General features: G+C 40.2%; 3 protein-coding genes across 3 annotated transcripts; 1 reads left to right on the top strand and 2 right to left on the bottom strand.

Moving 5' to 3' along the window:
• The first annotated feature begins 11,118 nt into the window (after positions 1 to 11,118).
• On the top strand, positions 11,119 to 12,204 carry LOC125371798 (regulator of nonsense transcripts 3B-like). Its single transcript, XM_048380605.1, has one exon. The coding sequence runs from the start codon at positions 11,119 to 11,121 to the stop codon at positions 12,202 to 12,204; it is 1,086 nt and encodes a 361-aa protein (XP_048236562.1).
• A 2,741-nt stretch (positions 12,205 to 14,945) lies between these two features.
• LOC124131448 (forkhead box protein E3-like) lies at positions 14,946 to 16,628 on the bottom strand. The gene has a single exon (XM_046494732.2). The coding sequence runs from the start codon at positions 16,560 to 16,562 to the stop codon at positions 15,435 to 15,437; it is 1,128 nt and encodes a 375-aa protein (XP_046350688.1). The 5' UTR covers positions 16,563 to 16,628; the 3' UTR covers positions 14,946 to 15,434.
• A 3,196-nt stretch (positions 16,629 to 19,824) lies between these two features.
• LOC124131473 (fork head domain-containing protein FD4-like) lies at positions 19,825 to 22,744 on the bottom strand. The gene is made up of 2 exons (XM_046494758.2): positions 22,105 to 22,744; positions 19,825 to 19,916 (listed from the first exon to the last, which is right to left on the bottom strand). The coding sequence occupies exons 1-2, from the start codon at positions 22,670 to 22,672 to the stop codon at positions 19,825 to 19,827; spliced, it is 660 nt and encodes a 219-aa protein (XP_046350714.2). The 5' UTR covers positions 22,673 to 22,744.
• Between the last annotated feature and the right edge of the window lie 4,405 nt (positions 22,745 to 27,149).

Genomic DNA, 27,149 nt, shown 5'->3' on the forward strand with positions numbered 1-27,149 from the left:
TGTGAATTGTCAATGTCGTGCCACCCCAAAATAGTCACACTTCTAAGCATGTATGTAGCCCATTTTTTAAAATTGTGAGCCTTTGTATATCTTATACACATCTATTTTGACCAGTACAAGTAGTGCCACACCCATCCCACAAGACCCTTGAAGATCCGGGGTAGAATAGGTCTTCAACAACCCATGCTTGCTGTAAAAGGCGACTAACGGGATTGGATGGTCAGACTCGCTGACTTGGTTGGTCATCGATCCCAATTGCGTTGATCGATGTTCATGATGTCAATCACTGGATTGTCTGGTCCAGACTTGATTATTTACAGACCGCCGTCATATAGCTGGAACATTGCTGAGTGCCGTGTAAAACGGCAAACCAACCAAGTCATCCCACAGAGGCACGGAGGGGGATTTTATTATACTTCGTGACGTTTTGTTTTTTTGGAAGATAGAAATAATCTTGTACAAGGGGTTTTCTCAAATTCATGCAAATCCTGTGTTTCGGCCGTACTCGCAGCAATATAAATTCTTCAGATTTGCAACAAAAGTCCTGTGTACTGTCAACTATCCACAGCCAGTTTAGATACCGATAGTATCTCCCTTCCTTAACCTCTGCGGGGGCACGGGTGGCCCAGTCGTCTTAGGCGATGCGATTAGCTGTGCATAGTTGCGTCCCCTGGGCACGCCAGAAACCTACGATTGTGGGTCCGAATCCCGGTTCGTCCCGATTGTTTCTAGGTTTGTCAGCACCATACCCGTGCTCGTGGGTTTCACCGAAGTGGTACACTCTGAGACCTGCATCACTTGGGGCGTTTCTCCCACATTAAGCTGACACGCCGTGATATAACTGGAATAATGTTAAAAGCGGCACTAAACCCAACTCACTCACTCACTCGCTCACTTAACCTCTGCACATACACAGCCTGAAAATCTTCACTTCATTCCTGTTTGTGATACTGTCAACATCAACTTTTTTTCAGAGTTGTCATAGCTCGAAAGTTGGTCGTTGGTCATGGGAAATGTTGATGCTGGAAGTAGGTGGCGTTGCTGATTACGCAGCTGCTGATCCAGTCAGTTAGAACCCTCTCAGGACGCAGAATGACAACCCCATACAGACGCCAGGCCTCAACTTTCAGACTGTTGAAAGAGTTAATGAAGGAATGCAAGAGAGCATGCGGTCCATGCTGGACAAGCAATTTGGTGTGATCTCATCAAACATGGCTTCTATCCAGACAGAACAGCGGACGGCCTCTTAATTGGGAGAAAGAATCAAGTCCGCGTGATTCGGATACAAGGCAAGGAACTCATATCCACCTAACTCAGGATACGACATACGTCCAGACCCGTGAAGATCCGGGGTAGAAGAGGGGTCTTCAGTGACCCATGCTTGTCGTAAGAGGCGACTAACGGTATCGTGTGGTCAGGCTCGCAGTCTTTGTTGATGCATGTCATCGCATCCCAATTTCGTGAATCGATGCACATGATGTCAATCACTGGATTGTCTGGTCCAGACTCGATTATTAACAGACCTCCGCCATATAGCTGTAATATTGCTGAGTGCAGCGTTAAACAACAAACAAAACTAACAAGTGTATTTTCACATGCAGCGTGTGTGGGCCAGATCGTTCACCAAAGAAGGTGAGTGGACCCGTTGAACAACACTTCCATGGGACCTTTGACGGTAATTACCGCGGACAACAAGATTACACAGAGTAACAGCAAGCGACCAGTTAGTGCCACAGTAACCTCTACAAATATCATGGTGACCTCGGATTCTAACCCAATGTCTGTTCACCTGGTAACACAGTCAGGTGGAGGACAGGAGGCCGTGCTGCAATGCACAACGGGCTGCACGTGCCACATGTACCAACCATTGACAACTCATTCTCGTGTTATGACCTAGCGCTTGGAAGCCTACAGATTCTGATCAACAAATGACACCACCGATGCAGGGTTCAAGGAACAATCCTGCAGTCCCGGAGCAGAGTGACGTTAACTCAGGACCCGCATTCAAAAAGTTAATTAAAGAACTTTATCATCTAAAGCTTGAACCTCCATTGAAACGTCGAACGTATCACACTCATGACTCTGTTAAGTATCGTGACATGACTATTGCGATTCCATTAGCTCCATGATTTAGGATATGTACTGTGCCAATCGACATGCAATGGATAACGGTTTCCAAGGTCGGTTAATTGGACTGTTTAGTGAAGATTCAGAGGGAGCTACTCGCCACCCAAATTTGGATGTCCACGTCGTAAATCTGGATTCAGCTCTCCTAAATTCGATCGAAGGCTAAAGTAAACTAAAACCTGATTACTTCAGTGACTGAAAACGCAAAGAGGTATGTGTTTGCTTGAACAGTCTCATTGTTTTTGCGCGTTGTGAATCTTTTGATACATGTCACTCCTTGATCTCTCGTTTCAGAAACACGAGTCTAAGTCATATCAGCAAATATTTGATCCCGGTCTCTTACAATGCCTTAACTGGTGTTCAATGTTCTGTGAGGAGAGTCCAGATACTTCAACAAATGTATCTGTTGACAGCAGGTTGGCGGCTTGTTGTTTTCCATTACATTCGATTAATGGGGATCCTGTGTGCAAGCGTTTAATGTATTAAACATCTGCAATTTGAATTGTCAGTCTACAATGACCTTTGTGGAAGTGACCATTTCCCAACAATCATTTCACCAATAGATCCATCTGATATTCTACCTTCTAACGACATGGAACTTTACAACGGCTGGCTGGTCTTTATTTCAGACTGGCTGGTCTACATTATGCACAAATAAACTAAAACCTGATTACTTCAGCGACGTCACTGATTCTATTCAGGCTGTTCTGTCGTTTTAAATGAGATTGCTGATGAATGTATACCATCGTCCTCTACAAATCAACATATACGTGAAGCATGATTTAACGCCGATTGTAAACAAGCTAGGAAAAAAGGTAGAGAAAATTTCTGCCATCACCCAACTGTCTATAGCGTAAATGAATTAATTTTTTAAAATGCTAACAAACAAAACACCTATGTCTAAAGTTTGGAATATGGTGCAAAGGATAAAAGGTAAAGGATTCGAAACTAGTCTTTACCATCATAATTTTAATTCCGATAATGGTGAGGATTATAATGAAATATACTCGCACGCAAAAGAAACGCAAGTCGAGCATGCAGTATACATGTTATTTATTTTCAACAGTTAAGACAAGAAATACTAATAGGGCAAGATTGACAAAAATTTGACTGAAGACAGTTTAATGGATTAAAAGGCAGATGACATAATTGTTTTTTTCAAATGTTAAGGGCTTACACAGTTTCGGGTCAATACCCAAAATGTCAGTCAATACCTGGTGTGACCACCATTAGCATTGATCACTGCCACACATCTCCTGTACATTGAGTGGATCAGACGATTTGTGAAGGCCCTAGGGATCCTCCTGCACACATCCAGAGCAGCTTTGCGTAGTTCATCGGCAGTTGTAGGGACTGGGCGCACATTGTGCAGACGCCTTTGAACCTCACCCCACAAGTGTTCGATGGGGTTCAGATCAGGGCTGAGGGCTGGCCACGGTAGAACACGGATGTTGTGTTGTTGCAGAAAGGCCATGGTAGCTCTGGCAACACGGGGACGAGCGTTGTCCTGCTGGAAAATGTATTGTTGATGTGCAAAAAATGGAACAACGTGGGATCTGATCACTTGGTCGATATACCGCTGAGCAGTGACGCCGTGTCCCCGACCTTGACCAACATTCAGAAAGCACATAGGTCCAAGTCTCGCATTAGGTCTAATTCCTGCCCATATCATGACGCTAGGTCCAACCCATGGATCCCTTTCCACAACGTTTCTGTCAGCGAAACGCTCACCTCGACGCCGCCAAATTCTGACTCTTCCGTCTGCATGGGAGACACAAAAGCGATAATATTCATTATCAGTAACTTAAACATTTACCTGATTCATGCGTTTAAACATTGTTAAATATATTCAATCACATATGGACAACGGCAAATTCTCCGTCATCGTGGCAAAAAGCTGTTATCGTTCTTACACCTAAACCTGGACGGGATAATACTGATCCTTCCAGTCATAAACCAATATCGCTTCCTCGCTGTGTTTGTAAGACCTTGGAAAGAATGGTCAATAAGAGATTAATATGGTACTTAGAAACAAATGATCTTATTACAAATGTACAATGTGGTTTCAGAAAAAATAAAAGTAACATCGGCCATTTTGTTAGATTGGAAACGTTTTAGAATGCCATCATCAATGAACAACACACCCTATCTATACTGAACAACAAAAGTTCCTGTGACATTGAATAAGATTTAATGCAAAGTTATGTTTTTTATCAAATCTGAAACAATTTCGGTTTGCAACAGATAAAAGATTCCTGTAAGTGTTCAAATGATTTAATTTGCCATACTGACTTCAGAAAATGCGTGATTTCATAAAAAAAAAAACCAACATGAACATGCCAAAATGTCAATTTGCAAATCAATAGCGTGTGTGTCCACCTCTGGTTGCGATGCAAGTAACACATCTTCGTCTCATGGAATGGACCAGGCGTCGCACAAAGTTCTGATGGATATCTGTCCATATTTGCTGGAGCATGTGGTTGACGTCGAAGGCGCCGATCCATCTTATCCCACATGTGCTCGATTGGTGAGAGATCAGGGGAGCGAGCCGGCCAGGGAATGACATTCACGTTGTTTTGATGAAGAGAATCCTGAACAAGTCGAGCAATATGAGGTAATGCCTGGGCCATGACGACGCAAAAACGGTAGAACAACAGGGCAGATGATTTCGTCGCGGTAGCGCTGTCCATTGAGATTTCCCTCTACCACTATCAAACGGGTCCTCTGCCTTGCTGTAATCCCACCCCATACCATAACGCTGCCGCCCCCGAAGCGATCTTCTTCAATGACACAATGATTGACGTAACGTTCACCTCGACGTCGGTACACTCGAATCCGTCCATCGCTGTGGCTGAGGTGAAAACGAGACTCGTCAGTGAATAGAACTTGTCCCCACTGCATGGCCGTCCAGTGTTGTCCCTGTCTGCACCACTGTAGACGTGATGGTTTCCTGTCCAAATGGGACGTCTGGCGGGTCTTCTGGCGACAATCCCTGCACATCTGAGGCGACGACGTACGGTTTGTGAACACATTCGTCGAAGGCCAGGGATGCTTCTTGCAGTCACTGTTGCTGGCTGGAATCGATTTCGTAGGTGTGTTGTTCGAATCCAGTTGTCTTGTCTATTATTGGTTACGCGTGGCCTGCCACTCCGAGGATGGTCTCTGACTGCATTCGTCTGTTGCCAACGTTGCCATAAACACCAAATGGTGTTTCTGTGGACATTAAATTGTCTTGCAACATCACGTTGACTCGATCCTGCTTCAAGCATACCATGGGCTCGCAGGCGCTCATTTTCGAACAGGCGTGGCATTTCGAAATGTTGAATAATTTCGTAATTTTGATGTTTTTCTAAGTGGTTGTTGTCAGCACGATGCTAAACAATGCATATGGAATCCCGTTAACGCACATTTTTTTATACCCATTCTTTGGTAGTGAAATGCATGGGGCTTGCATAAAAGTCAACTTTTGCATGGAATGCATGCTTTTCTGTAGCAGTTGCGTTTTTGTGACTTGAATACATACATGTACTACAATATTGAAAACCAAACTTTAATTGTTTGAAAAATACACTAAAATATTGGTGTCACAGGAACTTTTGATGTTGAGTATATATGTTTGTATTTAGAAAAAAGTACGATCCGACCTGGAAACATGGAAACGTGTGGGAATCACCTTGTTAAATATCTAGGATCAAGATCAAGGTGTTCTACAAGGTAGCATATTATCAGTAACGTTGTTTAGCATAACAAATAATAGTTTATCTAAGGTTTTAAATGACTCTATTGACGAGTCTTTGTTTGTCGATCATTTTAATGTATCATGTCGTGGTTGGCTTTTACATGGAGCCTCTATATACTAATTAGCACAACACCATCCACCTGTGAACAGCCTTCCCTCAAATCAGGTGTTTAGTAGGAGAATACTAAACAGATATTTGAATGAGCCCCGGGATAACAATATCGATTATCTTGACAGTTCATTTCCATCGAGTAAGATACTCGTCTTAGTGGAAGCTTTACGTAGGTGAGGACATATCAAATTACAAGCTCATCGCGCCTTAGTCGTCATTTGTTTCTGAAACGTGACACAAATGTTTGTTCTGATGAAAGACAAATACACGTGGCAGATATTATCGAAAGTTCTAAACAAATCCCCCAACGAAGTGCGCCACTGTGGAAGAGTTCCTAAATGATTTCAAAAAGCAACAATTCGTTCAAATAAACTTCCTGGGCTATGAGTTATATCCTTTACGGTCATAGTTCAGTACATGTAACTTGTATCATCTTACATTCTACCCACCCTAGCAGAATACATGTTACGTTATCATAGTATATTCTACCATCCCTAGCTCAATACATGTTACTTGTATACATCTTACATTCTACCCTTCCTAGCTCAATACATGTTACTTGTATACATATTACATTCTAACCACCCTTGCTCAATACATGTTACTTGTATCATCTTACATTCTACCCTCCCTAGCTCAATACATGTTACTTGTATACATATTACATTCTACCCACCCTAGCTCAATACATTTTACTTGTATACATCGTACATTCTACCCTCCTAGCTCAATACATGTTACTTGTATACGTATTACATTCTACCCACCCTAGCTGAATACATGTTACTTTATCATATTATATTCTACCCTCCCTAGCTCAATACATGTTACTTGAATTATATTACATTTTACCCTCCCTAGCTCAATACATGTTACTTAATCATATTACATTCTGCCCTCCCTAGCTCAATACATGCTACTTGTATACATCTGACATTGTACCATCCCTAGCTCAATACATGTTACTTATATACATATTACATTCTACCCTCCCTAGCTCAATACATGTTACTTGTATCAACTTACATTCTACCCACCCTAGCTCAATACATGATACTTGTATACATCTTACATTCTACCCTCCTAGCTCAATACATGTTACTTGTATCAACTTACATTCTACCCACCCTAGCTCAATACATGATACTTGTATACATCTTACATTCTACCCTCCTAGCTCAATACATGTTACTTGTATCATCTTACATTCTACCATCCCTAGCTCAATACATGATACTTGTATACATCTTACATTCTACCCTCCCTAGCTGAATATATGTTACTTTATCAGATTATATTCTACCATCCCTAGCTCAATACATGTTACTTGTATACATATTACATTCCACCCTCCCTAGCTCAATACATGTTACTTGTATCATCTTACATTCTACCCACCCTAGCTCAATACATGATTCTTGTATACTGTACATCTTACATTCTACCCACCCTAGCTCAATACATGATACTTGTATACATCTTACATTCTACCCTCCCTAGCTCAATACATGATACTTGTATACATCTTACATTCTACCCTCCCTAGCTCAATACATGTTACTTGTATCATCTTACATGTGTGTCTCCAAGTTTCAGAATCAAGTATTATAGTAATTCCAAATTGAGTCACGTCAGTCATGTTTGCAGTCGCTATCGTGGGTTATATATAACCTCTATAACACTATATATCTTAACCTGATAAGTTTCCCCCTCTTCTGAATCCACCAACATTAGAGTTTTAGTTTGATTATTCCCCACATATCTACATTAGAATCTAACACATTATCTGACGCTGTAAACCACATGTAGTAACCAAACAGAATTACATCGTCAGCATTACACTATTATTACATCCACTATATCTTGGAAGAATTGAACTAACTCGCTTATAAATAGTCATAAATTCACCCTTGCCTAAACCAAAATGGATAATCAAAATAATCTGTGCTATCTGTGTAACATATATCTAACACATGCTTTAACTGATATGTGTACATTTTGTAAAGCCCTGAGCATTTGGAAATATTTTGGTTATGTCATTGGAAGAATAAGGTCGACAGGTATCTAAGGCCATTTTTAAAATGCATAAAAACTACACACAGTTTCTTCTTATTACACAGACATTTTGAATAATTGCACATAAGGTACAAATATGATCCATAGTCGAATAACCTTGGCGAAAACCTGTTTGGTTTTCAGAAGTTTTACTCATAATATCTGCCCATTTTTGTACGTCTGTCATTTATTACACAGTTCTAAATTTTACCTCGCGAACTGAGTGAAGATATTCCTTTGTAATTATCGGAATCATTTATATCACCCTTCTATTCAACGGGATAATAATTACCTGATGAAATGAAACCATCTGTTGTTTTGAATATTGTTGGAAGTTTTCCGTGTATGTGGAACACGCCTTAACGCTTTCCAAATAGCGGCTGAATTAGTTCTAGTTGCATGAAACATTTGTCCTATGTTCCACTGGGGCTCACGTTTCCTGTATCTAAAGGTACGCTTATATTTGTTTCCCAACTCACAATTTTGTATTCTTTGAGTAAAACTGTTGCATTTGTATGTGTTTTGACTGTTTTCTGTGGAAGTATGGTCGATCAGACCCTAAACAAATAGCTTTGTGTTAAGGGGGTCCCAGTTATGAAGTGCATTACAAAATAGCTTGTAAACCACAGATCCTAAACTAATAGTTCTGTGTTAATCGGGTCCCGGTTATTAGGAACATTACAAAATAGCTTGTAAACCACAGATCCTAAACTAATAGTTCTGTGTTAATCGGGTCCCGGTTATTAGGAACATTACAAAATAACTTGTAAACCACAGATCCTAAACTAATAGTTATGTGTTTATCGGGTCCCGGTTATTAGGAACATTACAAAATAACTTGTAAACCACAGATCCTAAACTAATAGCTCTGTGTTAAGTGGGTCCCAGTTATGAAGTGCATTACAAAATAGCTTGTAAACCACAGATCCTGGAGTAACAGATCTGCATGAAAGAGGGTCTCAGTTATTAGGAACATTACGATATAGCTTGTCAGCCCCAGATCCTAGACGAATAGCACTGTTTAAAAGAGGGTCAGAGTTATTAAGTGCAATACAAAATAGCTTGACTATTAAACGAAAATTATGAATTATGCACCAAAATCGTCCTCTTCTTTAACATATTGAATTTGAACGGTTAATTACAATGTTTCAAAAAGTGTTTTGCCTACTAGACCGTGAATAGTATGTAAATGATGAGTGAGGGCATACAAATGGCGAACACATTTCAACAGTCATATTTTACAGAACATGTATCAACAAAAACATTTTGTAATAAATACACGCAGAGACAAAGAATAATAATTTCATACCAATTCATATCTGTTTATTTAACAGATGTAAATATATCACTTTATTCAAACAGTGTGCATAACAATCTAAAATAATCATGCTAGATTAAGGAACACAAGGTAGGAAACGTGCTAAAACACGATGCATGTACAGGCAACACAGATTTTGAATATTTGTTGGAATGAGATTACAGGTACAAACTAGACGAAAATGGTCTTATTCATGAATTTAGCCTCCGGTGTTTCCAGCAATGTCCAAACGACAATTTTGTCACATAGGGCTCAGGCTCACCCGTTTGACCAGAAAACCCTTTGTGAGTTTATTAGTAGGGTCTAAAAGCTGTAGCACTGGCCATTCTCGCTCACTTTGTCATTAATCCTGTTTGTCCAATGCATTACCACCGAAGCACACCCGTCTTTAGTCTGTGAATTATCCCCCCTTGGGGTAGGGCCATATTTTCTAATGTTTGCACAAAATTTGTAACTGCATTACTGCGTTAATTGTCTGTCATTGTTACTATGCAAACATCCCGTGGGTCGTATTGAGTGTTTGGGTAGGGGTATTAAATGAGGTCAATATGTGTGTTTGGACGCGGAAAGGGCGTTTTTAGAATGGCCATTTTATGTAGAAAGTCGGGAACACTCGCAAAATATGTATTCGGCAGATGTCAATATTGAATCCAAACTGAAACGTTTTCACGCGATAGTAGTCCCCAAGAAAAGATTATAAATCAGTTATTGTTTCCTACTGTCATTATGAGCTCACTGTTTAAATGATAATGTCCCTCCTGGAGAAATATATTCATAAGCATATAAACAGTTTAAGCACTTTCCTAACATTGATATATCTAACATCGCACAAGAGATGTTTGTCGTATACGAGCACAGCAATGTTGTTTATACAACTAGGATAACATGCAGTAATTTGGTATTTTTGTATTGCAGTCATTGTCTGTTAGTCATCTCTTATTGTATGATACATTCATCACGTTATTTCCCAACAATGTGTGTCACATATCAAATCAAGATATGCAAAATGACAACATGGAGTAGTAAAACATTGTAATAGTTAAACACTTGACTTAGCTTTGCATGTATGTGTGACCGGTGCCACCAGTGGGATAGGATAGGTTCACATTTTCGCGAACGTCTGGTACGATCACTGTTTGATAGTGAGTCATAAACACGTGCTGATGACATAGTCGAAGTCGTACAGTTGACTCTGCTTTTAGCAAATACTTTTTGTGTATTTTTAAATAAATGTGTCGATTTTATTTGCAGACACAAGGAGGGAAGACAGACACAGGGAAGGAAGACAGGCACAGGGAGGGAAGACAAACATGGGAAGAGAAGATGGACACAGGGAGGGAAGACAGACACAGGGAGGACAGACAGACACAGGGAGGAAAGACAGACATAAGGAAGGAGGGCAGACACAGGGAGGAAAGACAAACATGGGAAGAGAAGCTAGACAATGGGAGGAAAGACAGACACAGGGAGGAAAGACAGACATAAGGAAGGAGGGCAGACACAAGGAGGAAAGACAGACATGGGAAGAGAAGCTGGACAATGGGAGGGAAGGCAGAAACAGTGAGGAAAGACAGACACAGGGAGGAAAGACAGACACAGGGAGGAAAGACAGACATAAGGAAGGAGGGCAGACACAGGGAGGAAAGACAAACATGGGAAGAGAAGCTAGACAATGGGAGGAAAGACAGACACAGGGAGGAAAGACAGACATAAGGAAGGAGGGCAGACACAAGGAGGAAAGACAGACATGGGAAGAGAAGCTGGACAATGGGAGGGAAGGCAGAAACAGTGAGGAAAGACAGACACAGGGAGGAAAGACAGACACAGGGAGGAAAGACAGACATGAGGAAGGAGGGCAGACACGAGGAGGAAAGACAGACATGGGAAGAGAAGCTGGACAATGGGAGGGAAGGCAGAAACAGTGAGGAAAGACAGACACAGGGAGGAAAGACAGACACAGGGAGGAAAGACAGACATGAGGAAGGAGGGCAGACACGGGGAGGAAAGACAGACACAGTGAGGAAAGACAGACACAGGGAGGAAAAACAGACACAAGGAGGAAAGACAGACACAGGGAGGAAAGACAGACACAGGGAGGGAAGACAGACACAGGGAGGGAAGACAGACATAAGGAAGGAGGGCAGACACAAGGAGGAAAGACAGACACAGGGAGGAAAGACAGACACAGGGAGAAAAGACAGACACAGGGAGGGAAGACAGACACAAGGAGGGAAGACAGACACAGGGAGGGAAGACAGACACAGGGAGGGAAGACAGACACAGGGAGGAAAGACAGACACAGGGAGGAAAGACAGACACAGTGAGGAAAGACAGACACAGGGAGGAAAGACAGACACGGGGAGGGAAGACAGACACAGGGAGGAAAGACAGACACAGGGAGGAAAGACAGACACAGGGAGGGAAGACAGACACAAGGAGGGAAGACAGACACAGGGAGGGAAGACAGACACAGGGAGGGAAGACAGACACAAGGAGGGAAGACAGACACAAGGAGGGAAGACAGACACAGGGAGGAAAGACAGACACAGGGAGGGAAGACAGACACAAGGAGGGAAGACAGACACAGGGAGGGAAGACAGACACAGGGAGGGAAGACAGACACACGGAGGGAAGACAAACATGGAAGAGAAGATGGACACGGGGAGGAAATACAGAAACAGTGACGAAACACAGGGAGGAAAGACAGACACAAGGAAGGAAGACAGACACAGTGAGGGAAGCCAGGTACAGGGAGGGAAGACAGACACAAGTATGGAAGACAGACACAGGGATAAATTTCTGATTGAGTCATGGGAAAACTATGACAAGGAGCTTGTCAGGCGGAGTGCCTAAAACCTTAGAAAAACACAGACTTTCTCCGAGCAATGTCCTAATTATATCTGACAATAGCTCACCTGGGAGCTTAATTACAGGTAAGAGATGCTAGACGGTCGAGTGGTCACGTCTTTGAAGGATCGCTGATGACTAAGTGAAACGGAACAGAGGTGATAATTGACTTATCGCGTTGGTAGCATTTGCGATAATGGAATCATCACGGTTTTAATAGAACTGCTAATTAACTGACAGAGTGTTGATTGAAGAAAAAAAGAAAGAAAATTATTTGATAATAGTTGATATCACTGCTCAGGCTGATTTAACATGTCTGCATAAATTTGTAAAAAGAAATAAACTGCCGGGTAAAAGAAACTACACGCTTGAAAATTGGATTTGACAAAAAATAATTACAGACGTTATGAAAACGTTGCTAGGATGAAAACAGTAGGGGTAGGGGCTGGGAGTTTGTATCAAGTTCTTTTTTGCATGCGCTTTATTCTTCTTAAAGAAGAACACCTTGCAACAGTGTAATTTTTGTGGCTGGCAATTTCTTTTTTTTCCACTGTCTGAAGCATAATTATTTTTTTCTAGACTGTTTGGAAACAATTTATTTTTTTCATAAAATCCTAGTATATTTGGTTAAATGCATACCGTCAGAGACATTTAGGTCTAAACTATTAAGTAAAGCCAAAACATTGTTTACCCAGGATTTTACGCAATTTTGTAGACCATTTACTAATCCAACAAAGAAGTCTATATGGATCGACCGCTTGAATTCGCCGCCCAAAACGAAATATTTCAATATGCTGTTTTGTAAGTGGGCTTGTCCATCCCATTTCGCCACGGACTGATACATTTGGAGTTTTGTTATTAACCGCAAGGAAGAAACGAGCGGCTCTGTTTTGAACAGAATTAATACAGCTGAATTGCTTGAGGCCCCAGATAGCCGAACCGTACGAAAGTATAGGCTGAACAAGATTATCATACAGTTTATTAACAACTGAAAATGACATACCACCCGCTAATTTAAAGATAAGAGCACCAAGAGCTTTATTTGCTGATTTGGCCAATTCCTTAACAGAATAATTAATATCCAAATGCTCATAAAGCCAAACTTCTAAATATTTATAGGCGTTAATAATGCCAATGTGAGAAGAGCCAATAGCAACGATTATTTCCGATCTTTTAACAGATCGGGGCCTGAAATGAACAACCTTAGGTTTTTTTACTTATAAACGCCATTGTGCTGCCCAGCGAGAGACACAGTCTAACATACGCTGTAAGGAATTTTCGTCTGGAGCAATCAAAGCTACGTCGTCCGCGTACAGTAAAATATTTAACATATTATCGCCTACCTGAATACCATATTTAAGTTTATTAATTTTACAATAAGCTCTCAAAGTCAAAGTTTGTCAAGTCTTCCGCCTGAAATATATTGCCACACTTTGTCAAATCTAATGGTGGAAGTTCAGATAGATAAGTATTCCATCTATTAATACACGATAAAAGTTCCCATATAATGCGAATTTGTGGTTTTATTTAAGACATTAAGTTTATTTGATGAACGTTGAGCTGTAGCAGGCTGTCAGTCTCCAGTGCTATATCTGTCATCTTCATGGTTGAACTACTGCTATCTAATCATAAGAAGTACAATAAAAACACGTGATTTACAGGAATTATGTAGCAGTAGGGGGATTCCACCTATAGAGCTCACTTTAGGTTGTAATTACAAGTGCCAAGTATTAATGGGGACATGTATATAAACTTAGATAGTTTAAAAAAAGATTACATTTAAGTTCCCCTTCTTAATTATGGTAACATAATCTACATCTAAATGTGTAGATTTACTTTTATTCCAATAATACAGAAAATAACAAGGATCTTTCATCGTTTCACTACAGCACGGCGTGAAGGGGATAGGAATAATCACTGCATCGTTCCTTATTTTATCCTTGTATTGTACAATACATTTCTCTCCTCTAGAATTGAAGCAAATTATTTCCTGAAATAATGTTCCTGATGCTGATTTCATAATAGAATTCATGTGGAATAGAGCTGGCTAGACTTGCTTTTATATATATCTTGATAGGTTTTGTTTTCAGAAATTACAAATATTCCACAGTCATGGTGCGTGACTAACTAAATAAGGTTTAGTTGTGTTATCTATTCTGGCTGTGATGTATGCGTCTTTGCATTGTGCATCCCAGGTTTGTGTCCTCATTTCCCTTTCATCCCCTACGTTGCAAGATTTGTCCACCAGGAAATGCGTCAAATCAGTAAAGACAGTAATCTTAATCAACTTAATATATCAGAAACAATATATATCCAATTACACTCATTGTTAATGTTGTGGCCAATTTATTTATTGTATATATTAGTATGATCTTATATAATTCTATTTTTCACATATATTTCTATTAATTCAATATTCAATATAAAATATGTTATGGTCTATATTCTGTATTATTCTCGTGTATATCTATGGAACTTTTCTCTATGTCGCTGTATTGACTTTTGATAAGAAACTTCTGTTCTGTTCTTTGAAACGTTAATTGAATTGAATAGCAGGTGTGCACATGTATGTTTCTGAATGAGCATTTCTTGGTAGCAAATGTTCATATGTGTAAAAATCTTGGACGCGACGTTAAACCCAATTTCACCTCACCTCACCTCACCTCACCTCATATGTGTAACTCCACATTAATATACATTCTGCTACGAGGCTGCTCTGTATAGAACACATCCGCGTATGGCCCGCAGTGAGTACAGATGAAACAAGCTTTCATGACAAGTTCCTCACGGTGATACTTGAACAAGGTACAAATGGTATATCACGAGACAAATATTGTTTGTCGAGATGTTAGATATCGGTATAACGCAATTCCCTTCTCATTTCACTATTTAATGAAAACATCAGAGACAAATTGTTGGCTTCCAGCATTGATTTTAGAACACGACATATATTACAATATAACAATTTTTATTAAAACTATTCATCAACGTAAAATGATGGAACAAAGAGACAGATAGAATATTACATACATATTGTCTTTGTCTTGCGTAATATTGCCAACTCAGTGTAGGTATTGTAATCTACACAAACACCACCCCACATATTTCCTGTAGTATATAGCACTTTCCACACATATTTTAACACAGTTTGTGTTGATAATATCCCACATAACAATATGTGTATTAGTTTTTGAGACACAATGCAGCGACCAGAACCTCCGTGACAAGCCGGAAAGTTAGGGAGATCCTGACGCCATTCTCAGATGAGGATAGGCGGAGTATTGTCCACAGGAGAAGTGTTGTTGTAGAGCCTGGTAGGTTGCGTGAGGGTGACCGTTTCCTGCAGTGGGTGTAGGGGTTGGTGGCATATAAGCCCCACCCAGAGGCGAGCTTCCTGGTGGAGAACTGGAGAGAGGGGAGCCGGTCAGGGAGCTGTTCATGCTGCTGGCGTTGTAGTAGCCAGTTGTAGGAGAATAGCCTGTAGGAGATCCCATGGTCCAGGTACTAGGATCAGGTTTGCTTCCTATACTGTATTGCTGGGGCTGGGTGAGTCCCTGGGGAAGGGAGCCGAGACTCAGGGGGTTAAGAGCAGGGTAGGGAGACGGGCCCCCGTAGAGACTGAAATGGCCATAAGAACTCACATGCTGAATAGTGGCGTCTTCTCGGCGTTGTCTGTGCGCCAGTTTGAAACGTTTAGCACGACGAAGGAAACTGCCGTTACCGAACATGTCCCCACAAGATGGATGCAGAGCCCAATGGTTACCCTTGCCTGGTTTCCCCGGGGGTCGGGGCACCTTGACGAAACAGTCATTGAGGGAGAGGTTGTGTCTGATGGAGTTCTGCCATCTCTGTTGGTTCTCTTTGTAATATGGAAACCTCTTCATGATGAAACTGTATATATCGTTGAGAGTCATCATACCAGTAGGAGAACTCTCGATGGCCATGGTAATCAATGCAATGTAGGAATAGGGAGGCTTGACATTTTCAGCAAAGCGTCGATTTTGTTGAGACAGAGTTGATGTACCTGAATATTCATCTGAATCCTCGTCTTCGTCGTTTTCGGAACACAATGACGGCGATGGTGATGACTGGTTGCTCTGATCGTTGTCAGGAGGCCCGTGTTGCTGCAGATTGTCGCGAGTGTCGTCTGTTCCAGGAGATACTTCTGATTTGACGTCTGTTATCCCTGTCGTCAGACCTGGCATCGGGGGAAGAGACAGTGAAGGCGTGTGTGGGGACAGGATGTACGCTCCTGACATGGGAGGCCCCTGTTGCACGGCATGCGACAACGACATCATACAGGAGGACTTGTCGTCTGCGCCACCTCCATACTGGAACAGATTTGGGCCTTGATTCAGCAACATTCTCGTATGTTTTACAGATCAAATCTAACCGATGTGAAGGATTTCACTTTCAAAACCCTGAGTGTTTGTCCGATCTACTCGCGACACGGTTTATATCCCACATGGAATTAATCCACAAAATACACAACTTCTGTACCCCCCTGTTCATAGATTAAGCCGCTATTGTTCGATAATCTGCTCCCAGCTACATCCAACCAATCGCAATCCAGTTACACCTTGTCCAGTCATAATCTTGTTCCTCTGTTCTGATTGGAGAGCTACTATATTGATTCCACACCCCTTCACTGGTGCTATACTGGGACTCAATATTATTTCATGAAGTAAACATATCCAACAAATAGTAGCTTAATATTATTGTTAACGACTCAATACATCAGAAACAAATGTTTTGTTAAGATCATTGCTATTTTCCAAACATCTCTTTGAAGCAGCTCTTGTCGACATTGATTAAAAATTAATGAAAGATGATAACATATGTAAAATCAGTCACGTCGAAATTTGTCAGAATTTGTGCCTGAACATTTCTATTTTGTCGAAAGTCTGTCGAATGTGTCCAACCTACACTTGATTTGTTGCATGACTCTGATATCATGGCTTTCGTTGATATTGACAGAAATACGATTATACGTGTATCAAAATGTCTAGACCCGAGCTATCTAATAAGATGTCATTCGATCTGAACATGTGAGCCGAGAATAATTAATTGCTTATATGGTCCCTTGAGTTCCCACTTGATGAATATATTGTTATGTTTTTACTTCAGAGAAAATGCACAATAAGGTAATGGAGTCTTGATGCAATGGCAGTGTTCACGGCCTCTCTATGCATCTTTCCAATGGACTCTTCAACTGCTAGACATTCAAAATCCCCAAATCCTTTCTTCGGGGAATATTTTGTTTTAATTGATTAAACACCCCGTTGTCCAGACTTTACCTTGTAGATTAGAATTAGATTAGACCTTTATAATCTACCTCACCGTAAAACCGTATTGTATCATCACGCTCAGACAATGCCTTGATCAGCCGTGACATCAGTTTTATCAGTAGTGAGCCATCATAGACTCCAAATTACACACGCCATATAATAGAGCTTCCCACTTCTTGAGCCTGCAACATGTATATTTCACGGTCACATCCCCACCCCCGGGGTCGTAACGTCCGTGGCTAACCCCCGCCCTAGGCGATATGCGAAACAGGACCATTCATGATTTCTTGTCAATTTCAGTAAACTTGTATATGTTGAAAGTGAATATCATTGTCAATATTTACCGGCTGGATACTGACGTGTGTATATCTATTGCCTGTGGTGAAATATATTTCGACAGTAATATTGTCATTGAGGCACATATTTACATTGCTTCAAATAGCTCACGTTAGATTCAATTAAACACGTCAAGCTCACAGTTAAATGAATGTAACTCGTGATTTTCTTTAACCGTATTCTTAAGATGAAGAACATTATTTTATTAAAGTGTCACACATTGTAAAGTGCAATTATGACATTAAATAATCTTTACATGTATACAATGTCCGGCCATATGGCCTAAGAGACACACAACTCAACATGTATACAAATATGCGTAAAGTAACAAGATGCATATATAGATTTAAATATAGATTTCATAGTGAGGCTCTTCATCGACCTCTATATGTTCTTGTACCAAACAGGAACTAGTTTCATGTTGAAAACATCACGAAGCTAATGAACTCGTTAACCGATCAATTTATTAGATGAACATGTATTCGCTTCAAGGAACACAACATACATTTCCGTGTGGTACCGTGGTCATTATTTCCTAATTAACTAGAATATATTGCGGTAACTTCAGAGAAAAATTAATTTCTATCTTCTATGCATAAACATGCCTAATCTAATGTGTACAAGGGATTTGTACCTTGTTGAGGGAGACGCGTTCTTTCGGAACGTAAGTATTTACGTCTATGTTTATGTTCAGCCTATGTCGGACGTGCTTTACAAATTGGCTTAAAACAAACTAGCCCGGTCCCCTTTCATTAAAAGCGGATGACGTGTTCGATATAATCACCGTGGCGTCAGCAGCGCGCTTTCTCCGTGTTATAGGTGTAAAACTCCAGTTTCTGTTTTCTATAACTTCAAAGGAGACTAAGTTTCTTGCTTTTAACACAAAATATGTTTTAAGAAAAAAGGCTTGCGGTATTTGTTTTAATTGTTTTCCCTAGATAACTCAAGAAGATATACACATTGACAATATTAGACTTTTCGGAAAATTCAAACGTTTGCTATTTTGAAGTTGTGTCAAAAGTACGTTTTCCAAAATAAGTCTCTGATGTAAAAGAAGTGTTTTCAATGCTTAACACCTTTATTTCAAGTAAACATGTCAAATTCACGCCATTGTCAATTTCCCCCATGTTGCTGTATACAGTACTTGAGCGATATTCACACTATTTGGCCATACACTTTGTGCTATATGTGACAGGATGTTGCAGGCAGGTAATGGCCACACGTTGGTGTTATTGTTATAACAATATATTACCACTTCTTGCTATACCAACGAACCGAAATGGACATCATATTGGTTGAATCAAAGGTGAGAGGGTATATGCATAGAAGCAATATAATTGTTGAGGAGTATTTATCAGCATTGATAACCAGTTACACATATACTGATAGTTAAGTGGTTTTTGTAGTGGTAGTTTTTACATGAAGGAATTGTATTGATACAAACCATATATACGCGTGTGTACAATGCGGATTTATCATTGATAAGTATTATATAATTGTGTTCCGTTGATACCTGTTTTTTGTTTGTTAGATGAATAGTGTAAGCATACGTGATTAGTATTTAATTTTAAATTGTAAAGAAGACACACTACATTTAATGTATCGTAAAATTATCCAGTAACTATACATATCTTGAAATGCCAATTGCAGTGGAACTAGCATGGCATTCTTTTTCAAGAATTTTTGGGGACAATTTACCCACCCCCAGAATATCAAATGGTCGGCCATTAATGTCAGTAATAATTTTGCCGAACTATCATGCCTACTGTGATTGATAATAACAATATGATAGTGTCCAATCGAAACACGTCATTATAATTAATTATGATTCTAGTATCATAGCTACACCAACCATGTTCCACTTCTTCAAAGGAAAACACGTAACGTATCGATCTTAACCCTGATGCTGGACGGGGAAGGCTTCATAAGCTAGTCCAGCTTTGTGTGTGCTACCAGATACAAGCATGGATCGAAATACTTGTTTTGGGACCCCCCCCCAAACTCACTGCGTTTCTATTGTGTTCGTGATTCTGCTCATCTTGACTGTGTCCATCACTGGGGGAGCGAGAAAACAGTTTTTGAAAATCTCACTTTCTGTGCAACAATATAAAATTTGGAGTAAAGAAAACTTTACAGAAGCCACACTGTGGGTTATGAGGTTACCATAAATGCATAATACCTAGATAATGTACCTAAATATATAATATTAGATGTTTAATAACTTCTACCATACACATACAGATGAGAACAATTACATATTGTGTATGCAGATAATAAAATCATGGTTCTCCTTGTTACCACTGCATGAACCTTAAATGCTAAACTATTTCCATGTCCTGGTTTTTAATTGAAAAGACATATTTTTTCCACTGAACACCTATCATAAACGTGCAGTCAGGTAAACTGTAATAGCAGAAAATGTCAAGTCCAAATAGAGAGAAAAATCAAATATAGATTGAGTTTCCTCTTCAATAGGTCATTAACTTGGACTGGAGTGTGTCCATAATATATCATTACCCTTGAGTGAACTACATCCGACATTAGGAATAGCCTTAAAACTTACCTGTATCCTTCATAAGGAATCACCTTGGAGTAGAGTTAAAATAAGTATCACCGTAAAGTGAGCAATGGTGTGTTTGCAAGAAATCCGATACGATATGGTAGTTTTACTTCCAATCAGCTATTTTGAGTTTAATTCCACTATGAACTGACATGTTGTGTATGAACCTTTATGTAGTGTATGAACTTATGTGTAGTGTATGAACTTAGTTGCAGTCTATGAACGTATGTATAATGTATGAACTTATATGTAGTGTATGAACTTATATGTAGTGTATGAACAAATGTGTGATGTATGAACTTATGTATAGTGTATGAACTTATATGTAGTGTATGAACTACGTGTAGTGTATGAACTTATATATAGTGTATGAACAAATGTGTGATGTATGAACTTATGTGTAGGGTATGAACTTATATGTAGTGTATGAACTTATGTGTAGGGTATGAACTTATATATAGTGTATGAACAAATGTGTGGTATGTGAACTTATGTACAGTGTATGAACTTATGTGTAGTGTATGAAATTATGTGTAGGGTATGAACTTATGCGTAGTGTATGAACGAATGTGTGGTGTGTGAACTTATGTATAGTGTATGAACTTATGTGTAGTGTGTGAACTTATATGTAGTGTATGAGGAATCACCTTGGAGTAGAGTTAAAATAAGTATCACCATGGAGTGAGCAATTGTGTGTTTGCAAGAGTGAATGAGTGAGTTGGGTGTAACGCCGCTTTTAACATTATTCCAGTTATATCACGGCGTATCAGCTTAATAGGGGAGGAAAGCCCGAAGTGATGCAGGTCTCAGGCGTTTACCACTTCGGTGAAACCCACGAGCACGGGTATGGTGCTGACAAACCTAGAAACATAATCGGGGCGAACAGGGATTAAAACCCACAATCATAGGTTTCTGGCGTGCCCAAGGGACACAACTCTGCACAGCGAATCGAGGCGCCTTAGACGACTGGGCCACCCGTGCCCCGTGTTTGCAAGAACACGATATGGTAGTTTAACTTACAATCAGCTATTTTGAGTTTAACTCCACTATGAACTGACATGTGGTGTGTGAACTTATGTGTAGTGTATAAACATATGTGTAGTGTATAAACTTATGTGTAGTGTATAAACTTATGTGTAGTGTGGTTTATGAACCTATGTGAAGTGCACGAACTGATTGTGGTGTATGAACTTATGTGTAGTGTATGAACTTATGTGTAGTGTGGTTTATGAACCTATGTGAAGTGCACGAACTGATTGTGGTGTATGAACTTATGTGTAGTGTATGAACTGACATGTGGTGTATGGACTTATGTGTAGTGTATGTCATTGATTCCCCGAGGGAGACGAGGGAGACGAGTATATAAACTAATCTTCTGGTGAGTGTACGAATAAGAAGAGACAGCTTTTGTATACGTAGTTTATTTTGATTATTAAGACAATACATGTATGCACAAGCTCAATTCTTTTAAGAACATTGCCGTATAATTTCTTTGGCAATATCTCGGTCATTCACATGCTTCAAATATACATACTTAGCACTTATACGTCAAACAAGCTAAACGCTAGGCTTGATTTTCATACGAAAGTGAACAAAGCGTATTTGTTTCATTCGGAAATGTTGAGTTCGTAGCACTAACAAGGGAATGATGCAATGATGAATACAGACTTTGAGAATTTTGACTTCGACTTGTAGAGGGCATATGTGGCACGTAGACCCCACCCAGGGTCGAGCTTCCCGGGGGAGAGCTGGAGAGAGGGGAGCCGGTCAGGGAGCTGTTCATGCTGCTGGCGTTGTAGTAGCCAGCTGTAGGAGGAGTGTAGACTGTAGGAGATGTCATAGTCCAGGGACTGGGGTCAGGCCTATTTGCTGTGCTGTAGGCGTGTGTCTGGGTCAGTCCCTGGGTTAAGGGGGCAAGACTGAGGGGGCTGAAGCCAAGGTAGGGGGACTGGCCTCCATATAAACCTAAAAGGCCATAAGAGGTAAGACGTTGGACGGTGGCTTCATCTTGTCGCTGTTTGTCTCCTGACTTGAAACGTTTAGAACGACGAAGAAAACTGCCGTTACCGAACATGTCCCCACAAGATGGATGCAGAGCCCACAGGTTACCTTTGCCTGGTTTCCCCGGGGGTCGGGGTACCTTGACGAAACAGTCATTGAGGGAGAGGTTGTGTCTGATGGAGTTTTGCCATCTCCGTTGGTTGTCTTCGTAGTAAGGGAATCTCTTGACGATGTAGTTGTAGATGTCGTTGAGTGTCATCATGCCTGTTGTGGAACTCTCGACGGCCATGGTGATGAGAGCAACGTAGGAATAGGGAGGCTTCTTGTTGGAAAACTCTCTTTTCTGTTGGGAGAATGTAGACGTTCCTGGCACACTGTTAAGACTCGGGTCCTCGTCGTCAGTATCTGAAGTAAGTGATGCGGGTGGTGACGGGGTAATGCCGTGATGACTCGTAGACTCTATTGTGTGACGAGGAATGGCTCTTGCTTCAGATGTAAAATGGCGTTGGTCATCGGGTACGAACTTGGATGTGTCGTCTGCTTCCTGGGCAACTGCAGACGTACAATGACTGACTGGAGCGTGGTGTTGAAGAAATTGGAGAGATGTCGTCGGTTGCGACATGCAGGAAGAAGCACCCTCGCGGTGTTTAAACGTGGATGGGTGAAACATGTTTCTTGACACAAGCACCGGGGAGAACAGTTTTACCTCAGTAGGAAGAGAAATGTTTATCCTCCCCCTCAACCACAAGGTTTATATTGCCTGTCGAGATTATCCCCTCGTCAAACGCTTTACAGAAATCATTTGTTTCTTGATTAGGCGTCCATTGTTTCTCCAACTGTAATGAGACTAGGAGGTGCTTGCTGTTCAGGCTACACAGAGCTGATTGGTTTAAACGGTAACTCCACCTTTATAAGCATGTTATTCATCAAATGGACATATCGCATTTAAATAATTTTGTTCAAAGAATAGAAAATGCCCTGTACGCTATTTAGATCAACCTGTTTATTCATAAGGATTATTTAGGAAACCCTCGACATAAATGTTTCCAAATTGATGGAATTAGCATTTAGTGTTTTACGCGTACGGTGTTTTTTTTGTAGTGGGTGTTTCACACCTCTTTTACACACATCAACGATGTCAACATTAATCTTATCGGGGATACTTACTGACATATTGACATCAAAACAAATCAGCACAACAAATTCTCGGTTTTACAATATCGATAATCACAGAAACAAACATTCCGCCAGCATACTAACTGTAGAAATAGCCGCTGAAGATGCCTCTTGGTCAACATATGTTACCATAAGTTAATATGCATAATTAATGTATGTCAATATACAAATGCGGGTGCTATTTGACAGAGGTATTGTTCTTATTCATCTAATGTTTTAAGGATTTGTCCGTTAAGGCTCCAACAAAGCTAAATTTAAGACAGTACATATTTCCTACTCCTAAAATAGCCCGCCATCTTATAAGTTACGTTCTAGTAATCATGTTTACCCGTGGAAACATGACGTTGGGTAAATTGCACCAGTTATTAGCAAAAATATGTAAATATGTAATAAACTGTGTCGGAGATTAATACCATTATCTACTTGAATTTCCCTATTCTAAAGAACATAAGGAAAGCATACAAAGACAAATATCACAGTGTACACATTCATCCTTGTTTATAAGTTCATTCTTCTTCCAGCGCAGCCAGCAGAGAGACGCACATGTATGTTATCACTTAGAAAACTATCTACACTTGTCAACCCTGTCTTAATGCTCCATGGCACTTCGACTATGTGTACAGCCACGTGAGGTGAGGCATTGTTATATTATATCCATGTACGTCAGTGGTTTTTGTGGACTAAGATTGTTTATAAGATAGATGTAGCGATTGTCATTATGAATCCACATGTCTGTCATTCTATTTCGGTCAGGTTAACACCTTTAATAATACGTAGGTGGATAATTTTTAAACTAGGAAATGAACATCACAAGATAATCAAGCGCCTTGAGGTTCGTGCATTTCCGTTATTAATTACACAAGTAATCGTATCGGGGAGTCTTAATGACTCATTTAATGACTAGTCGCTACACCGATGGACGCCACAACAATTCAGCACTCCACTTCCCGCGTTGGCAGTATCGATACTCAAACACCCTCCAGTCTGTGACAGTAGCTACACAAGGGGATTGTTGACATAATGTGATGTATGTTTTGTATTTCTCGCTAAGCTATATCAATTCTATAAAATCTTCATGAATTATTTAAATTAATCTGCAATTAATAATAATGTATCGCGTGATATTGTACATTGTGTAATTTTATATATGCATTTGTGTTATGTCTATGATGTTATGTGAACAGTTATGTTTACAGTGTTATAGTTACATTTTATGTACCTCTAATGTCACTTTTTACTTTTACTGAGTACAGTAAAGTTCAGTTCAGTTCGTAGAATACCTGATCCACCAAAGTGTACATGCCTTATTATTGTTCTCTTCAGAAAGAAGGAAGCCACCTTTATGAGTTCTACCACCCACAATGAACAAAACCGACCCTTGAGTCATGTACAAATGAATGTTTACGTCATTTAACAAGGGACACGTTTCTTGATTATTGTTGCGATTAGTAAACAAATATTAATAAAACTGATGATGAAAGTTCAACAGCTGCAAACATGACAAAGTTTTGTAATGGTTAAACTGTAAAAGCATGGTTGTATGTTAAGTCCGATCTTGTTATCACTCTTCATGAACAAATTACCAAATGAAATAATTTTGTAAAGGAAAACGAGTGCAGAGACATTTGACTATTGGTCTTTACGCTTATGGACTAAGGTGTCATTTATTCAGTGTATTGTGTTCCCGGAGCTTTATCTGATTATGGATACTACCTCCACGATCAGTGCATTTCACTAGCTATCGCAATGTAGAAAGACTTCCTAAAACTTTATTTACACCAATGAGCTCATAGTGACGTATTCGCTGAGCTAACGTCCTGAACATATCCGCGCTCCTAATTACACGCTCAGCTGGTGACATTCACACGTCTTCATTGACCACGCCGTGACTTGAACATGTACATCACACCTGAACCAAATCCCTACCCACAGGCTTCACGTGATGGACACATTGCACCCAATCGCTGGACCCCCGGGCCTGTGTCCAGTATGGCAATCTCTGGCCCTCATTGTTGTGGTTAAACACCAGTATCAATATTGGTTCAGCAAGCTTTCATGGTTTGTGTCATGCAGGTTCAACGTTGTTTCCAGGAGAAGTTTGCTTGCTGTGTTTGTAATTTGTTGTAATCAAGCTAGATCTCTACACCATTGACCTGCTAACACGCGAAGTTGTGGACGCTGAACCTCAAGAATATGGAATATATAGACGTTGAATATATATGAGGACTTGGAGGGAAAACCACTTCGGGGCCATCTGTAAATTAGCATTTAAATATTGTGCATTATAAACTGAATTTTAAGCTGAGAAGATGTTACCACATGAGGCGGTTTACATTGTGGTCCACAATTGTGTTACACTAATCATGTTGTTGGTAGTAGTGTTATACAGCAAATAAAGCGACACGATTCTTTCCATATCCAATAGAAATATCTGCATAAAGCAGAGTCGATTGTAAGATTCCAGCTATATCTTGAACATGTGTCTATGAATCACTGTCAAACAGTAATGACATCAAGTGTTCGCGGAAAGATTAGCGTATCCTGCCCCACCGGTGGCACCCGTCACAAACACAGGCAAAGGCAAGTAATTTGTTCACCTGAAAAACAAATAAAAATAGGGAATTGCATCGGACATCATTTTTGTCACTGATGCGTAAAATTTGGAAATGTCCTTCACATGTTTACCATAAATATTTTTGAAAGCTTTACTGACGCCTTGAATTCTTATTTGTGGGAAGTATTTGGAAAGCACGATGTCAGCACTAAGATGTCCAACATGTTAAAGTCCATTTATGGTAATGTCAAGTCATTTTTATATCAGCAAATGCAGTGAGCTAAAAATATCAGTACATGACGTCAGGGCTTGAATGATCAGCGCGGTGTATTTTCGTCTAAGTGAAACTGTTCAACTGTTAAACACCAGAACTGGAGTGGTCGGGTGCAATCCGAACAACAAACACTTGAGGCTTGATATACCCCACAGATACACTGGCATTCAGATGCTCAACACCTACAGGTTAACTTGTGTATGTTTCAGGTGTTTCATATCTATCTGTGTGTAAATATACACGTGTTCATATGTTGGATAATATCTTGCCAGCATATGTTCTGTTGTTGTTTTTTTTTTTGCATAGTGTTACATGTCACTATATTATTGGTCAGTAAAACGCTTTCCCCACCAAATGTGATCATTCAAACACGTGTCTGTTTATATGTTTACGATTGTTGCAGACGAAGACTATCTGTCTCTCCACCTTACTGTTTACCTGACGATGTCGGTGCATTTGATGTTTCCACAGTTAACAAGAGTCAATCAGCGGATAAGGATTAGCAGACGACAGCTACCAATTTTGATTTATCAAATTGAGATTATCAGTTGTAATTACAAGCGGCCGGATATTTGCTGTTTTCTGTAAGCTTATTTGCCTAATTTACCTCTGAGGTACAACCAGCTTTATTAAGTAAGCCAATTTCCAGAATTGGCTTACCTCAAACCGCTTTTCTTCCTTCACATCCACCGAGTCGGAGGATGAAGGTAAGTAAGATGGCGACGGTGGTGGACTTTGCCCCTTGCGACAGACGTCAAGATC

This window comes from Haliotis rufescens, unplaced genomic scaffold (assembly GCF_023055435.1).
Source record: "Haliotis rufescens isolate VD_foot unplaced genomic scaffold, xgHalRufe1.0.p SCAF_1, whole genome shotgun sequence".
NCBI lineage: Eukaryota > Metazoa > Mollusca > Gastropoda > Lepetellida > Haliotidae > Haliotis > Haliotis rufescens.

Excerpts from the sequence above, each read along its gene's own strand:
- LOC125371798 (XM_048380605.1), top strand. The coding sequence starts at position 11,119 with ATGGGAGGGAAGGCAGAAACAGTGAGGAAAGACAGACACAGGGAGGAA.
- LOC124131473 (XM_046494758.2), bottom strand. The coding sequence starts at position 22,672 with ATGGCCGTCGAGAGTTCCACAACAGGCATGATGACACTCAACGACATC. Across the intron at positions 19,917-22,104 it reads CCCGGGAAGCTCGACCCTGG|AAAGTGAGATTTTCAAAAAC; the intron begins GTGGGGTCTACG and ends ATTGTTGCACAG.
- LOC124131448 (XM_046494732.2), bottom strand. The coding sequence starts at position 16,562 with ATGTTGCTGAATCAAGGCCCAAATCTGTTCCAGTATGGAGGTGGCGCA.